The sequence below is a fragment of the Poecilia reticulata genome, chromosome 8 (assembly GCF_904066995.2).
Source record: "Poecilia reticulata chromosome 8, P_reticulata-male-v2, whole genome shotgun sequence".
In the NCBI taxonomy this organism is placed as follows: domain Eukaryota; kingdom Metazoa; phylum Chordata; class Actinopteri; order Cyprinodontiformes; family Poeciliidae; genus Poecilia; species Poecilia reticulata.
In genome coordinates, this window is record NC_088837.1 from 15570475 (window position 1) to 15588784 (window position 18310).

The 18310-nt window shown below is 39.0% G+C and overlaps 2 protein-coding genes across 2 annotated transcripts; both read right to left on the reverse strand.

Moving 5' to 3' along the window:
* Nucleotides 1-228: 228 nt before the first annotated feature.
* myadml2 (myeloid associated differentiation marker like 2) lies at nt 229-2772 on the reverse strand. Its single transcript, XM_008416221.3, has one exon. The coding sequence runs from the start codon at nt 1909-1911 to the stop codon at nt 1000-1002; it is 912 nt and encodes a 303-aa protein (XP_008414443.1). The 5' UTR covers nt 1912-2772; the 3' UTR covers nt 229-999.
* Nucleotides 2773-4263: 1491 nt separating this feature from the next.
* On the reverse strand, nt 4264-13326 carry notum1a (notum, palmitoleoyl-protein carboxylesterase a). Its single transcript, XM_008416220.3, has 11 exons — nt 12614-13326; nt 9606-9658; nt 9398-9493; nt 9044-9104; nt 8910-8968; nt 8717-8819; nt 8443-8634; nt 8247-8344; nt 6955-7102; nt 6707-6754; nt 4264-6619 (listed from the first exon to the last, which is right to left on the reverse strand). The coding sequence occupies exons 1-11, from the start codon at nt 12952-12954 to the stop codon at nt 6316-6318; spliced, it is 1503 nt and encodes a 500-aa protein (XP_008414442.1). The 5' UTR covers nt 12955-13326; the 3' UTR covers nt 4264-6315.
* Nucleotides 13327-18310: the final 4984 nt, after the last annotated feature.

Here is an 18310-nt window from a genome sequence, read left to right on the forward strand (position 1 = left end):
TATCGCAACCTTCTTCCCTCTTTTCCCCATGTTAATAATATTTGTAGTGGAGAGAGCCCATTATTTGTCAAACCAAACATCTAATATCCAAAGATCAACAAGCTGCTGGCTGTGGTCATACCTTGTACTCAGTGTGCTTATATCTTGTACTCAGATAAAAGAAGTACAATATTCAAAATTTGGAAGTTGTATTCTACAGTTTTTTATCAAGTTTGGGTAACAATAGGCAAATATCTAATTGTTTATTGCTTCTCCTGTTCAAGTAACAAACAAAAACAAAATAGACACATTTTTGATATGCTTTTCCTACATGTTTTGTGAAGCACTTTGTGAGTTTCATATGTGAAAGGTGCTAAGCAAAGACAGTTTTACACACTTCCACTTACATACTTGCAATAAAAAAATATCATCTTTTAGAAATCAAGTTAAAAGTCAGCCTGAACAATTTTTAAATTTCTTCAGATGAAGAAAGAGATGCAAAACTAAACATGGTCTGTGTTTTGGGCATTTTATTGAACACTGGAATATATATATTAAATGGGAATAAAGAATGCCACATTCATTCAGTGCTAAAACTGTAATGTAGATAGAAATCAATTAAATACTCAGTTAGGTTAGGTCAGTTAGGTTTTAAAATGTATCAGATACATTTACATTTCAGTACCAAATTGCAATCCACCAATTATATAATGCAATAAGAAAAAAAAACATAAAGAGAACATTCTTGAATACTAAAACCAATATCCAGTCTTGGTACACACAGTAGACAGTACATATTAGACAATTCTCTAAGGTTTATTTAACTTGTTGAAGTCTTTAAAACAATAAATAAGCTGCTAAGTCTAGAAATGTACATTTATGGGACCAAATAGTGGCAAACGGAGAAAGCAACATGCTTAATACTGTCTAGTACTTTTAAGGTTTTTTAATATATAACACTATTGAGCTATGGATCAAATATTCTTCACAGAAACTGGAGTAAAAGTTTGTTTTTGTTTTTCAGACGGCAGAGCTGGAGACAAATCGAATCCTCTGAGAGTAAACAAGGTCAATAAAATATAGCACGAGGTTGACACAGGTGAAGACTGCCACAACCAGCTTACTGTCCCAGGAGCATTCTCCCCGGGGGCAGTCCTCAGGACGAGCAGTACTGCCGTACTTTCTATCAAAGCTGAAGATGGGCCAGATCAGTGCAGTACTGAGGTAGAGGATCACAGCAAAGAACGTGTAGACGACCACAAAACGGTCAAACGGGAACCTCAGCGCGGCGGTTCTTCCGGACACTGTCACTATGATGACGATCACTGTGACAGAGAAACAGAGGCTGTACACCACCACGCAGTACTGGGTGGCAATGTACTGGTTGTATTCGCTATCGTTAGCAAGAGCCCCAAAAATGATACAGGCCACAAATCCCTGGACCACCTTGAGCAGACCAGACACAGTGGCCATGTAGCCCACCACAGCTCCTGGCTTTGCTCTGGTCAAGAATACTTCCACTCCGTATGGGAAGCAGCAGACGCTGGAACAGACGGTGACGGAAATGCGGTAGATTTGTACTTCGTAGTCCTCGTCAGAGTACTCTGTTTGGAGAAAGTATACTGGGTAGACCACAGAGGCAGTGATGTACATCAGTGTTGCCAGCATGGCGAAGGCGACAGTGAAGTTGTCCCAAGAAATTGGCATGCAGCTGTGGAGCCGTGTGATGTCCAGGGTGAAAACGACCATTGTGACGGTGAAGCTGAAGCACCAAACAAACATACAGAAGATCCCATAGTTTGCACTGTAACCTGCACTGTGGGACACCAGGGCGATTATGGTACATCCAAGCACCAGCTGGCATATTCGGGCTGCACCCAAAGGTGACAGCACAGCGTCCTTGTTGAGGTAGTGTCCCCCATGTGGATCCATAACGCTGCTAGGCCTACAAAGTTCCGATGTCTTCCTTTGGGATATTCTTGTTCTTAGTGTTGGTGTTCTTACGGCCTACTCCCCTCTTTCACACGGACCTCACCCTTTCCTGGTTTGCTCGTAAAGATGACCACTAATTACAAATGTCTGAACGTGCTTTGTAATTAGAAAAGCTTGCTTGAGCTCAGGTTACATTTACAGACAGATATGTAGAGGTTTCTCTGGAAGACTTCAGCAATCAGATTTAAAAAAAAGATTTTGGAAAGTTTCTTCTTTGCCACACAGATCGTTAAATTGCGTCCATCTTCAGTGCTCAAAACTCACCCAGTAAGGCAATAAACAAATCATTTTTTTCCTTTTTCCATTATTGGTACATTAGAAGTCCATTAAAGTATATTATTTTCTTGCTTACTGTCTTCCTTTGTTGTTGTCCAATGTAAAAATAAGTTTCTGTTCTCACTGAATTCCTTTAAGAGTTGTATCCAGACTTAGGTCTTCAGCAATAGCTATTTGTGATGAGAGGTGGACAAGTTGTTGTTGTGCCTGTCAAGTCCAGTAGGCCTTTAATTGTCCATCAGATTCAATCTTGTTCTTCGGGTTGCTCTTCCAGTCTCCTTCAGCCTCGCTTGGATTCGGTTTTTTACTTTTCTCTACCTGAGCAGGCACATCCTGTTCCTCCCTGTCTGAGTGTCACTGTGCACTTGGTGGACTGCTAGGGGTGACTGTTTAAATGAAAAGTTTGTGAAGAGCCCAGGCTCACCAGGCCTTTGCCAGCTCTATAAATAGGGGGTCTATATTCCACAGAGGGGCGGGAGGCTACATGTGGCTGGCACCTTGGGAGTCGTATTTCTGGAGGGGCTGACTCAGAGCTCCCTTCAGCATAAGAGACTGGCATTTACATGGAGTGTAATGACAGGGAGGGAGGTTAAAAACTTCCATTAAAGACATAAATTACACAAGTTGAGAGAGATGATTATACATGAGGGAGAGCAAATTTAGCCTAAACACGTGAGAGGGAGGCGGCATTTCCAGAACAAAGCTTCAACATGTAGGATCAGTGTTCTTTAATTTTTGATTTATGAACCAAATAATGGTTTTTACTGGGACAACTACCCCAAAATCTTTTCATAGCTGTTGACGATTACCAGTGCATCTTGATCCAATGCAACTCTGCTATATAGACAATATTAAATGAGAATTGCTTAGAAAGATCAGAATTTGGGGCATTTTGCAACACCTACAAATTTCATAAGTGGAAAAAAATACACTGGGATAAAAAAAAAAAACCCTGTTGTGGCTCTTTTAAGCCTGTCTTATGCTATTTGCTTTGTAGAGGGTCAGGGCTGTCAGCTGTTGAGAAGCGATTGCTTCCTGGAGGCGTGGACTGTGTTTAGGTTTTAAATTTTATTGAATTGCTCATGTTTGTTCATGATGTATAATGCACCAGTTCCATGCCAAGAATCTTATTGCAAATTGCTTGTGCTGTAAACAACCATCCTCCACTGCAAATACAGTTATGTTATTAATTCAATATTTGGAAGTGTGGCCAACACGGACTGAACGGCTACATTAACTTCCTCTGATGCCATTCCTAAAACAGCGCAGTAATTTGGCGTTATCGTTTACAACCTCTCCTTCTGTTCGCTGATTGGCCCGGTGGAAAATCTGCTGGACACAATCTATGTCAAAGGGAGAAAGCCCAGACTGTGCTGTAAGCGAGAATTTTTTTTTTCCAAACAGCATTGCACAAGAAGACATTAGCCAGGCTAGGCTCTTTTGGGGGTTGCTCAAAACTGAGAAAATGCCTCAGGAAACGGTTGTGGTTCCAGACCAGCCTGGAAAATCTGGAATATTATGGTATTTTTAACCATTTCCAGTTCAATATATAGAAAAACATATGTTTCAAGCTTTTTACCTGTCTGTCCATCCAACCAGGTGAATCATCCCATAGAAATAGATCAAGACAAAACGAGAATTTTGACGTAAAAAACAGGCAGCAAATTAAGGTAAATAAAATATTAAAAGGAAACTGCACATCTAGTGCCATTTATGATGCTAGGTTTTTTTGTTTGAATTTAATTATAATTGCAATGATGCAGTTGTCATTAGTGTTTTCATGACACCTTCAATTTTTTTATGCTTACATAGTCCTCATCTCTTTATACACTTTTTTGATCTGTTTTTCTTACATCGAACACTATTTGTTTAATTTCCAGCTACAAAAATGGCAGGAAATATCTTTGACGATCCCAATTTTTTTTGTTTCTTCCTCCTTCTAAGAAGTCAGAAAATCCTACTCTAGCCCCAGTGATCATTATAACATGTAAATAATAACAAGACTGCTCAGCAATGTTCACCTTGTAGTATATGTAATGTCTTCCTTTTTGGGTGTGATACAAAGACATGCAATCAGCACAAAGCAAAGAACAGCAATGTATTTACAATTTACAAAGAATCACTTCTCTGTAAAAAATAGCACTTATAAATATGATTTACATAACAAAATAAATATGTAAAAGTTACCAATGTAGCTTGAGTTACGTGGTTTTTTTTTTGTTAAAAAATATGTTACAGAATAAAATTACAATTAGTAATACTTCTCCTTTTTTTTCTGGTGTGATGAAAAATAGAGGTCCTTTACAAGCATATTTTATAAAGTCATCATTACATACAAACAATGTCATTATATTAAAACGTGATCTCTATGATGAAATAAAAGAAGGGAGTTACAATGGTGAACACTTCCAAATAATCTATACAAATACTCATAAAATATACAATACACAACATTTGTCTCCCTTTAAATGTTCATCGTGCATTGAGTTTGATGACTGTTGAGCTGTAGGGAGTTGACCTGACATAAGTGTGTGTCCTGTGATGACGACACAGTCCGTAAGAAAGAGGTATGGATGTAATGGCACTATAATGTGTATGTGTAGCTGTTTGTGACTTGTTTCCAGGTCCACCTTAGCACCATTTCAGAGTATGATTAGAACTATTATATATTGTTATATCTTCAGCTGCAAAAATTCGCATGTCCGATTTCAACTAGGTGTAGACCAGTTTCAGGTATCAACGTATATCAATATTTCATAAAGTTGTCGTTTCGAAATCGCCAACATTCTTCATTGTGCAGTTGCTACAGTTTAAGGTCATTTAAATGACATGCCAGTGTCGGTGGCATGTGGTTGAAGATTTCTCTGACTGTATGGAGGTTGGAGAAAACCGATTGCTTGCAAAAGTCACAGACTTTAGTATAAGGTGACATTGTTTTAAAACGATAGTTGGCAACTCCAGAGCAGCATGATTGAAGGCAGCTGAGTACAAGTTAGCCACCTCAGCAGATACCTGAACTAATTAACCAGCCATTTATTTTCCAGGTTATCTTACTGAAAAACCTCTTATCCCGTGTCAGTGGTGTTCTATTGTTTATAAAAAATATATTCCAATGGGAAACAGCAGAGGACATTAATCCTTTGGAATCCATTTCTCTAGAGTTACTCTGTGTTTTTGCTTGGGTCAATTTGTCAGTCAAAATAACTTCTATAAACAAATCTCATAGATATAGCTATCAAAACTGTAATAATGATTATGTCAGTTAATTGTAGCAGCAATTGAAATAAATGTTGCTTCCTGTTTTAATTGAAATCGATTTGATCATGATATACCTTTTTGCTGAAACCTGATCATATCGTAAAAGTCTCAAAGAAGCTCATGCAAAATTCCAACTTTGTCTGCTTATTTTCATGATCATCACAATATTTAGTGCAGATGCTATCTGACAACTCATTTTCATTTGGGTACCTTTAATACTAAAATAAAGGCAACTTACTTTCTTTTTACTTTTAAGAGCTTACTGACTGTGCTTTTCTGTATCGTTTTACACTGTTTCTGCTAAACACATGACCCGATGTGTTTTTCTATTAGAAACTATAGAAATGCATCTCTAAAACACACGAGGTAATAGGATTTTTTTTTGTTATCAACACTATTGACTACCTAAAATATAAAACAGCATTTTTTTGTACCATTATTGCGTTCACTAAATCTATTCAGTACAAAAGGATGACAGCACTAAAGACATAAAGTCAGTTAGCATCTTTAAAACTGGATTACATTCATGATATTATTGTTTTTCTTTTTTTTTTTGCTTTTTAAAAAATAAAATATAATTTATTGTAGCATGTATGATAGCAAGAAGTGGTGCCTGGTCATGGTGGAGCCTGGTGTGTAAGACCTGACTTCAGGGTCAAACTGAAGCACCTGGGATGGAAGAAGGTCTGGAAGTAACAGAAGGGGAACTGCAGTGGGGAGGGTGAGCAGAGGTATCAGTTATGGGAGACAGGCCAGAAAGATCATCCAGTCCTGCTTGGTTCTAGCTTAAAACTGGACAGTGTGTCCCTTTTAGCTGCCACTGCTCAGCATGCCCAGTAGTTTGCTCGGGTCCATGCCTTGCTGCTGGGCCATCTTCTGCACGTCGAACCCCATGTGCATGAGAAACTGCACGACGCTCATCTCTTGCCCCGTGAATTGGTCCCGGATGGTCGGGCAGGTGGGGTTGCAGTGCGGCCAGGGGCAGTTGTCAATCAGATGCACAGGACATGCTTTGGGCGGTGGCTTGTTGTTCCTGCTGTCATGGAGGCTGCGGTCCCAGCAGTGAAGGGCTCGGGGCAGAGAGGTCCCTTTGACTTGCACGTCGATCCAGTAGCTGAATCACAACACAAGAGGGCGCTGTTAGCTCACAGTAGAAAAAGCAGTATATGCGAAGTCCCCCAGAATGGTAAATTTCACTCACTTTCTGGTGATAACTTCATGTGATAAACATGCTGGAGCAAACATAGCCCTGAAGAAAAGAAGGCATGATAAATAATGAGTAAATAAATATATATATTATATATATATATATATATATATATATATATATATATATATATATATATATATATATATATATTAAAGCCTTATATTAAAGGCTTTAATATAAGCCTTTAATATAAGGCTTATATTAAATTTTCCTTCTAAATGGCAAGAATGCAGCCTTACGGGACATCTTTGAGTGTGTTCCTCAGCTCAATGCCCAGATTCTGGATGTAGCGCCACTGGCCTTCCTGCACAGGTTGACCTGTTAGCTGGATGTTGTCCATTGTCAACTGAGCCTCATCAAACAGCCACTGGACCACAAACACGGGACCTGCACAGAGATAAAAAAAGAGAAAAAAGAGAAAAAGGCAAATTAATTTAAAATGTTGTAAAACTTAAAAATAAATGTGGATACGGGTATTTTAGTATAATAAAAATAATCCAAACACAGCCAGCCTGTGTTTTGAACAGGTTTTCATTTTAGGACTAGCATCCAGAAGATCCAACAAGCCACTGACCTCATTTTTTAAAATCTTATTAATGAATCCCCTTTTTGCTTTTAAATTTATTTAGCATTCTTTGTACTTTGCATCGGATTCAATGTAGTCTCACTGCACTCAGGCAAGAAGAGCTAAGTTTATTGCTATGTTCACCAGAAAGCATGGAAGAAAGTTTCTAAAATTGATCATTTTGCCACTTAGCAAATGTGTGCCTTTGCAGCGTAGGTAGAAATTGAACTGTCTACCACAAGACGTTTATACTGATCAGGCATCATTTTATACCCACCAGAGAGATGCTTTATAGCTGCTTTTTAACTGAGGAGTTAAAGTAACTTCACATATTCTGCATATTGTAGTAATGTAGCTCCAATTAATAATACATACCAGTCGGCAGTTAGTCAGTTACTTTGGTTTGGTCTGAGGTCATCATTGGATATATTTCATATAAGTGAAGTGTGAAGTGGGAAAAGCCATTGTCCCAATTAAATGTGAGATTTTAGCATTTATATGGTTATTTGTCTGAACAATTAATAATAATAATAATAATAATAATAATAATAATAATAATAATAATAATAATAATAATAATAATAATAATAATAAAAACTTAATTACAAAGAGGAATAAACTGATACTCTTTTTAAGTTTACAGGTAGGAAGCAGTATGTTTATGGCTACACAATAGAAGAAAAGGACAAAATTACATAGCATACACACACTGTTGAAAGTGCTAAAAAATGCTACTAACTGATGCATTTATGCTCAGAAATGTTCCGCTAGCTTAGATACAAGATACAATCATCAATACAGCTTTGAATTATGACTCTGCTGTAAAAAAAAAAAAAAAGAAATCTGAACTGATGCTGGGATGAAAATTTTGTATGTGACATTTGTGAATTTATCTGCATGTCCTCTGCTTCTTCCCATTGTATTGGTCTAATCAGGCCAGTAGGGGGCCCCACATGATAAACTCACTTTTAATTGATGGGAAGACTCTGTATCCAAAGAAACAATTCCACTCCTCTCCTTCATGGCTTTGCCTGCACCTATCAGGCACCACACTTCCCCAGTACCTTACAGGAAATTCAACAAAACAACATGAGCAAACATGCTCTCAGTTGCAAAACAATCAAATGTGAGATGAATTTTTGATTTTATATTTATCCCCTACTTGATTCCTCTCTTGATAGTCTCTGTGGGCGTGCAACCGATTGTGTCCACACAGTCTGTGCAGTGGTACTGCTTGTTGTCCAGGAACCAGCCCGAGTCGGACAGGCCTCGCACCTGTATCCCAGCGTAGCCCATCCCCTCCAGGAGCTCGGCTACGCGATCCACATTCAGCAGAACCCCCGTGCCGCCAGCACTGCGAACAGCAGCAAGTCACATTTGTATCAGCAAGCGTACAGCAAAGCTACACTGATATGTAAGAATTTCAAATTAAATACCTGCTTCCTGCTAACAGAAGGACCCTGGCATTGTCTAGACCTTTGCCCAGAAGATTTTTTACAACTTCCTGGATAATCAGGGAGCCCATGAAAGCATATCCATCTGAACAAAAAAAGTAAGAAGAGGTTTAAAATAGCCATTCCTTAACGATGAACACACTGTCCTGACTGAGAGGACTTCATAATTTCTTACTCTGCTCTGTCTTAGCCGTAACACCACTCCACACGTCACTGGAGCAGTAGGGAATGAACCTGCACAAATGATGCAAAGTTAAAACTGGAATTCAGCGACGCAGTCACTGAGCACAGAAACAGCAGTCAACTTACACCATGTTTGCGTTCCACCAGTGAGGGTTTTCCTCGGGCAGTGGAGACAGGATCCCCGTGCCTGCAGAGACAAATGTATCATTAGCCATCCTGGCTCCCCCCCAATCCCCAGACACATCCTCCTCTTACTCATCATCATTACCAAATGGATTATAGTCATTACACTGCAATGACAGAGAAAGGAATCTATGCTTTCTTAGCAGTGGGCGCCAGGTAACTATTCTGAAGCATCTCATGACTGGATGCAAGGTCTTAATAACACTGTAAATGGGAGCACGTCACATCCGATCTCATTTTATTGCAAATAAGTCAAGGCAGCTTCTACTTTGCACTCTGCGGTGCAAACAAACTGACCTCTTTTAGTTTGGGGCCACTTGGAAGAGCTCATAAACCGCCTCATGGTCTCGTATCGGCTGTCGCAGTTCTCCTTGTTAAAGCAGTACCAGCCGCCTGGAAAATAACACGTGAAAAGGGACGCGTCACAAATCAGTTCTCCCATCAACTAATTCCTAATTTGATTTTGGGGATGGATTTAGAAGTGAGAAGTTGGTCAGATACACACCTTCTAAGAATATCAACCAGCGTCTGCTGCCCCGAGACTCTTTCAGGTAGTACCTGTGGGGGGAAAAAAAGTCAGTATGACTTGCATGTTTGCGTAAAATAAAAAAATAAATCAATGTAACAACTCACTTTTTATTTTATATAAACATTTCTCTAAAAAAATGTGATACAGATAGAAACCTGCAAAGTAACCCTCTAACTACTCTTTCACCAGCATAAAAAAAAACAGAACAAATATGACTTCATTGCTTTAAAATAAACAAAAAGTCCTTTATCTTCATTTGATTTTTATCTGTGAAAACTGACAGAAAACAGCAACAGTGGAGAACAATGAGCCTATGTGTGTTTTCTGCTCTGATGCGACGCTTGAATGGGAGATAAACATCACACCAACCCCTATCCCAGGTTGCACCATCATTTCTCAACGTGGAGCTCATCATTCTTCTGTCTTTCCCACAATGTGGATATAAGTCGAGAAAAAAAAAATTAAGAGAAATTAAGAATCGTCAAGATTCAAGTGCACTTTGAGGCACAGAAAAAAAAAAAGAATTGAAAGTAGTATTTTCTCCAAACAGCAACTACAGAACAACTTAATTAATGGTGGGACATTCAAGGACAGAGCATGGCTATGATTTTGGATGCACTTGTTAAAAAAGACATACCAATATTTTATTGAAAATGATCTAACCTGCTATGTGAAGAAGAAGCTTCTCAACTGGATTTCATTTTTTTCCCCCTATTCTTTCAACTTCACCAATGACTCAACTCAAGAGACTGCCAAAAGACATTTCAATGAGTTTAAAGAGGACAGACTTGGCTTGCACCTTCCAGCTGCTTGTTCAGACCGCTGAATCACACGTTTTGGCTTCGGATGATGCTTAACGCAACTATTACCAGCTAGAGTTGGCGATGCAGTTTCCAAACAACAAAGAATTTATTGGAGCATTCTTGGGAAGTTTAACAAGCTTCGCTGTGAAGGTGTCGCGTTGACCCACTCACGCTAAACAAGAGTGATTCTGGGAGGTGAATTACAACACCATTCCTGAACCATTAACTTTAAGCGTCTAATCTTTGGATGTGTGTAGCCGTGATTAATAGCTCTCAGGAAAATGCCGTTTATGTGAATGAAAGGCCATCTGCCAGTACCAGGCTGGGTCTCCACAGCGCTCAGAATCTTACAGTGAAAGCAGCCGGGCTCTCACCACATGCCACTTTGAGATCAGACTGGATTCTAAATCCATAGGTACATGAAATTTAGTCAAGGTGATCCATGTCTAAACTCTTCGAGGATGGGTTTTCATGAACTAAGACAAACTGAAATGAATACCTACAGGAGCAGAAGACACATGTAGTTCATTGTATCTATTTTTTTTATTTCCCTTTTTAACTTTTATTTTTTATTATCCTTCTCATGCCCTCTTTGGTGCTATTGCAGATGCTGATATTTTTGGTTGATTCGTGCCGTTTACCACAGGACGCTTCCTACTGCCATATGCCTCAATTCATACCCACCAGGGAGATTTTGGTTTGATTCGGGGTCAAAATGTATCATAGTTACTGGAGCAAGCAGAGATTACAACTAAAACAGGTTTTTGGAAAATGAAATTCACCTAAATTGAATTATTCATTAGATTTGAGCATTTATGTGATTATTCAACTTCAAATTCCCTAAAAACTTAAAATGAAAGCTTAAGTACAACATAGTTTATATTGATTAAAACAGGAAGTTAGGAAGGATAAAATGTCAATCCACAGGGACAAATTGGGGAAAGGCTGAATGGAAGAAATCTCACTTGTATCACCTGTCTAATTAAAAAAAAATAAAATAAAATTATTTTTTAAAAAGCTGATTAAGTTACAGGATGAATATCTCAATACCCCCTTTTTAAAAAGCAAATCTCACCTACAATACGAGGCAGCCAGACCCACCATGTTTTTTTTTTTTTTATGTTGCCAGAACAGGACACGCTTAAAAGTGATTTATATAACAAAGAAAACTGCAAATAATAACTAGATGATATGTTTACAGTATAATTTATCTCAGATTTCCATTATGTGCAGATAGTCTCAAAACAGCCACAAACACATATGCTATTTTTGTGATTAAATTGATGCACAAGCACATACATTTTCATGAACATATATTTTTTAAAGAATCTAGATATATTACAATTTTTCAAAGCTTGCATCTCTTTCTCCAATCAAATACATAATAGGTTTAGCTGTCAGTAGCAGAATAAAGCAGAACACTTCTGAAACGTCCCAACTCCACTGTTTGGGTCCCGTCCTCAAACGTTCTCTGTCAGAAAGTGACGTGCATGCAATAGGCAGGGGTCTGCAAACTTACACCGAAGCTTTCTGCAGAGCAAATCCTGCATTCTAATTTGAAGCAAAGGAAATGAAGCATGGACCATGTGGCTCCCCGCAAATTTCACGCTCCGCTGACGCAAAGCAGCTGTCCAGATCCTACCTTATCCTGACTGAGCCTCCGCTTTTTATACTTTTGCACTCTTTACACACGTTTGCCAATCATGTGTTTTCCAACCTAGGCTGCTAACACTGCGACGTCGTTTGGGGGATGGGGGAAATGACAAAACGGAACTTTTTTTTTTTTTTAAGTCCATACGTTTAGTGTAAACCAGGAAGGACATCAAAAGTCAGAGTCGGTTAGCCGAAAAACAAACCCTAAACACTCCAATCACATTTAGACATCTCAACAGAAAGCTTTTTACGGCTCACTTTCATAAATAACTTCACATTTATAAGTATCTATGTACATAGTGAGAATAATAACCAATTATAGATTTTAATTTGGGAAACAAACTTGACCAAGTCCCGAAAGTTCACTTTTGGAAAAGCACTTTCTTTCTCAAGTCAGATGCGACTGACTGCAGGTGACCAGGAGAAGAGAGAAAGCCCCGCTTGAGGCAGACCAGCAGCAGCTCAGGTGACCCCGGAGCTAAATTTGACCACGTACGTGTCTGCGCTCTAATGTGAACTGCTACGTACCCGGCGGGACTCCCGTCGTTGCAGGTGACTGACGTGTTCACCAGAAAGTTCAGCTTCATGTCGTGGTCAAGCTTCTGTGCCGAGCACGGGTACAGGGACTGCGCGAGGTTCTTCACCTGCGTCATGAAGTTATCCATGTTCTCCTCCACTGCGGTGAAGTCCAGAGGGAAGCTCTCCGTGGTATCGCCCCTGTCCGCCCGGTGCGTGGGAGGAGGCGGCGAGCGGCGAGGCTGTGAGTTGCGGCCGCCCCGGAACCTCCGCGCGCACAGAGCACCGGACTGCATCAGCACCAGCAGAAACGGCACCAGGAGCAGAGATGGGACCATTCTGACGGCTTTCATCTCAGGATGTTTCAACAGACACAACACGGACGGAGCGATGCGCGCAACTTTCCTGAGTAAATCAACGGCTATCACGCACGGATTCGGCGGAGCTTGTCAAATTTAAAATAACTTAAAAGCTAAAAGTCGTAAGAGACCAACAAGTCATCCACTAAACTTTTTGAACCTGATGCAAACCCTCTCAGACAGAAGTCAAACCTCTGCTTTACAAGACGGACTGGAGTGCTTCTGGATCAAGCGCACAAGCTTGAACAACAACACTTGTGCCATGCTCTTGTATTTTATTCAAACTTTCCCCCCATGTGCGTCCACCCAGCCAATCGCTGCCGCGGGGGCAGGACTTAGGGCACGATCAAGCGTGGCAGACTAGCCCCACTTTTTTTTTTTTTTTTTTATTTAAACAGGAAAAAATGTCGATGCGTTGGTTCTTTTGATCCACAATGTTTTATTTGATGTGGTAGCTTTTACTGGCCTTGAAATGCCCATTTCCCATCCTACCGCAAATTTATGAAGTGAGAAAACACTCAAAGAAAAACAACTGAGAAAAAACTTTTTTTTTTTTTTTTGTGGAAAAAGAAATCATTTAAGAAAAAAAAAAACTATATTATTATTATTATCGAATTTGCACTTGCTATTTATCTACTTTATTTGTTTATGTTTGTATTGTATTGATTCCATTTCTGAGTTGCTCACATTTCTTAAAGGAAAAGACACTTCTATTTTTTTCATCCAGACTGGGCTTCTGAAGATCAAAGCAGCCATCACTCTTTCTTCCCCTGTTTGCGTCTTTCCTCCCACTTCAGTCCTTCCCAAACTTTCCTGCTGTACTGTATATTTTAAGTGGAGCAGAGCATCCTGATGGGAAGCTGGCTTTTTAACACAGGAATGCCAGTTATGGTTGAGGTGAGCTTCCAGGGAACAGCTTCCGTCTTGTCAATGACGCCTTTGGGTCAAAGAACTTAACTTACACAATCATTTTCTACAAAATGAAAAAGCATCCAAAAAGGGCAGGCACACGGCAACCAAAAATATGAATAAAAGTTTTGTGAGAGTGATGTGGTTATGTTGCAAATGTTGAATTCTAGCATCAATGCAAAAAAAAAAAAAAAGAGGCAAAAGTAAAGATTTATATAGCAATTTATCCAATGAGGAGGGGGAAATCAGAAGTGTCATCTGAGGACAGTTGCTTGGAGACCTAACAAACCAGCACCCAGAGATTTAAAAGCACTTGGCTGCTTGTAACAAACCGGCAATTTGAAAACTAAAGTTTTTGCACCTAGATTCGGCTAGATGTTGAACTTATTTTTCTTTATGTTCAATTAACTCTACAAGGGTGAGCATCAACACTTCCGTTTCTTCAAACAACTGTGTCACCTATGGAGATGGACAGTGATGATGCCAGTCCCTAGTCAGTCAGTATATTACCCATGGGAATTCAATTGCACTGCTATTGACATAGAGTAGTGCCTTCATATTTTAGTGGGATGACCCAAAAGGCTTTTTTTGTTCAATAAAAGTACATTTTAAAATTAGCTATCAGCAGATTTGGTGAAAAAAGAAACTTTCAGTTCCTTCTTGATGAAATTATTGATAATAAAATTACTTTCTCCTTATGTTTAGAGATCTTTCACAAAACAAGACCATGACAAAACATAAATTCTGAATGAAAAGCTGCAAGCAACCTTGAGCGGCGTTCACTCAAGGTTGGTCAGTGGCCTACTCCAGGGCTTCGCCCCACTCTTCAGTAAGATCAATCTCTGACTCTCAATAGACACACTTAGCCAGTAAGTTATGTTCCTTGCAAGACTTTAAAAAAATGGATTTAATCACGAATAATGTCTGATGTGAAGGAGCAAAAAGTTAGGTGCGTCATTCATTTAACCCAACTTCCTGATTGGTGGTGAAGGATTGGCATAGACAAACAAAAATAACAGATTATTTCCAATAGGGTTTTTACTATAATGTCATCAGAAAAAGTGTGACTCTAATATGATTACCAATTAAAGAGGAACATTCAATTGGACATTTCATTTCACTTTCTCAGTGGCCAGGACGAAAACCATGCTAGCAAATTACGACCCAGATGTTGAGTACGTTTGTTTAGCAACGGAAACGTTTGCGGTGCTCAAATCTTGTATGTGGGAGACACAGCAACCTAAGACATTCTAAAGGATGCTGAGGATCTATTTTGCAACCCATTTGGCCTGGAGTTTGACATTTATTCATGCTCAGTTAAATATGCTTCGGATGTTCTATGTGTGATTTGGAGCCACATTTTAACACAGCATAAATCAAAATCTGCCATGCTGCCATGGCTACACACGTAGCCACACCCTCCAGTGAAAAGTCATAGTTCTTAATCCTGAGCAACATAAACAATAGCTATAGTTAGGATGCCTTCACCAGTAAAACATGTCACTTCCTGTTCTCAGTAGGAGGAGCTTGCGCACCTGTTTTAAAGAGTGATGCCACATTGAAATTTTGATGTCACTCACATCTTGTTGACATCATACCACTTTTATTAAACATTTGTGTTTGATACATCTGATATATTAAAATACATAGAGGAGGCCTGTTAAAATATAACTTCTCTAAAGCGACACGTTTTTTTGTTCATTTTTTTTTTTTTACGATAATGGCTAACTTCCTGTTTTGTTTTAGGCAGTTTTCCAAGTGACTATTTTTCATCATCCAGAGTTCTATTACTGTGCACATTTCCACAGCAGTGTGTGAATTTTCCACACTGTAGGGGTTTCTTTGGAGCAATTGCCTGGCTTTAGATTACCTCAAATAAACAGCTGCACTGTTTGCTGTTAAAATGTATGATTTCATTGTGAACAAACAAAAAGTTGATCAAAATGTTTGAAATTCCTCATATATCATCTATCAAAATTCCATGCAAAAAGACAACATGACCAAACAGCTTAAAATACCCTAACTTAGACTTGACTAAATGACGTGAAGCTTCTGTGAGCCAGGAAAAATGAATCTGATGGTGCTCGATGCGAACTTCAAACACATGCTTGGACAGATTAAAACATGTGCTAAGGTCCAAGAGTAGAGGTTCTGTCACAGACGGAGTGTATAGTCACTTTGACCCTGTTTTATCACGCATCATCTTCAAAAATGAAACCCTTAAATCACTCGCAGATGGACTCTGGCCTCTGACACACGCAGTGCCCTGGCGAGGAAATGTTCTCCGACCGAAGAAGAGTGAATTGTAGATGATTGCATCTAAAGTTATATGTATTAGGCATGATAACAGACTTAAAAAATTAACAAAATAGGTTACAACTTCCCACCATTGTGTGGAAGGTGAGTTTCGCTGCATGCCTTCGCTGAAATCGAAGCACTAAGCCCTTCTTTTGCCAATAATTATCTTTCTGTCCTTTTTTGTCCTCTTTGTGTAGCATACACTCAAATTTACCCATGCAAGCCTGACTGGATTAATCCAAGAATTAGGTCATCTGAAAATGACCCAGCTGTTCTGATGGCAGACCTTCAGAAGTGCCCCTCTATAGCCCCCCACCCCAACCCAAGGCCTCCTGTGAAAGTCAAAGCTTGTCTTTCATCTCCGATCAGTTGCATGTGCCCTCACAGATTCACAGGTTTTACTGCTTAAGTCTGAACTGGCAGCAGTGATCATGTGACTGCTAGCTGTTTGGCGTTCAGACACTTCATAGCTCTGAGTCCCCTTTCTGTCTTTGTGCCCTACCAGGTCTGCGTGCACATCCCCATCTCCTATCGCCCCCATTGCTGTTAGCTCTGATTTGTGCAGGCTTGCTGCTGAGGGTCTGTCCGTGATCGTCAAATCCTGCTAGTTGGAACTGTTAGGTCAGGTTACATCAAAGAGATCAGGAGGGATCAGCCTCTTGAAAGGGACAAGCTCTGGCTCACATCATCAGAAACAGGTGGAGGTCCTCATTGGAAGAACAAAGGAGGGATCGCCAGCTATAAAACTTTTATAATTCATTGAAGAGTTTCTTTAAATTTCCTTAAATCACCATTTATTTTCCCACACATTATGCAAAAGCCAAAAAGTAGGAGTGTAAAACATATTAAAGCATTGTGGTAAGTTGAAGACTGTGAACCTGAAGTAAATCTCATAAAGGTCACAATACCAAAGACCAGGATTTAGCAGTATAATACCATAAAGTGTTTTAGCTTGGAAGTCCGATCAGATTCAGAACATAAAGGGATCTGGAAATATCTGGAATACAGCTCAGATATGATGAATTATTTTAAAATTTACAGATATTTTGGGACACAGGAGAAAATTATAAGTATTAGACAAATCAATAGTTTTCTCGGTAAATATATTTGTAATAGAGCAGTTGACATGAAAATCATGCAACATGTCAGCAACAATTCAAGTAACTCAGGTGTGCAAAGTAATAAATAAGCAAAAATCAGCCAACAAGTTAAACTATGTGTAAAAGTTGATGCTAAAATAACACTGGAGACATTTGTAACATTGTTGCAACGTATACACTGATAGCATTGGCTACAGAGGTATTTCTAAACCTCATAATGTCACCATGAAATCATTATCTGGGTCTTATTTTGGAAGAAAACAAACCACTTGAAGAGAGCTTAACATTTTTTTTTATTATTATTTTCTTTTTTACGTAAAAAAGTGTGTATTAAGTCACCGCACAGAATGTCTCTGCTGTAAAAAACAATAAGAAAGCTCATTTTAAAATCTTGTCAAGCAAACCAAATAGGGAATATACTGAGGTCAGGAGAGCTCAAAACGTAACTTTTTTTATTTTATTGTACACACGCCATGGTAAGAGGAGAAATGGTGCTGCACATTATCCCTGAAATGACATACGGATAGTGCAGTGTACAGGGGAGAATATCTCACTGTCGAGACAATTTTGCTAACAATATGAAAATGGAACATGATGCAAGACAATGATCCCACACAACCAAGAAAAAATTTAATTTTTAAAGCAGCAACAATGAAACTGTCAACTGCTCAACAACGATCCAATTAAAAAAAATCTTTTGAAAGCCAGAAAGAAATGTTTGTTTGTTTGAAGACAATTTCCTAGGAAGAATGAATCAAAATCACACTTGAGCAATGTAGCTTACAGCAGACATTCTGAAGCATTGTTTGCCAAAGCAAGTCTCTACCAAGTATTAAATACATTTCAGCACAAGTTATTTATGTGCTTATTTGTGTTTATTTCTTTTTAGACATGGATTGCTTGGGCTTATACTAACATTTTGCATGAATGTGATGTCAATGAACCCATTAGGAACATATTTACTTTGGAATATTTTTCCTTAAAACCTTTTTTTCCCCATTTCATATACTATTCATGCTTCTTTATTTATTTTTTTTCATTTA

Bases quoted from the DNA above. Each gene is read 5' to 3' on its own strand.
- myadml2 (XM_008416221.3), bottom strand. From the start codon at position 1,911: ATGGATCCACATGGGGGACACTACCTCAACAAGGACGCTGTGCTGTCA.
- notum1a (XM_008416220.3), bottom strand. From the start codon at position 12,954: ATGAAAGCCGTCAGAATGGTCCCATCTCTGCTCCTGGTGCCGTTTCTG. The intron at 9,659-12,613 runs GTACGTAGCAGT...TTCCCCCCACAG, and splicing joins AACGACGGGAGTCCCGCCGG to GTACTACCTGAAAGAGTCTC. The intron at 7,103-8,246 runs GTGAGTTTATCA...ATCTCTGTGCAG, and splicing joins AGTCTTCCCATCAATTAAAA to GTCCCGTGTTTGTGGTCCAG.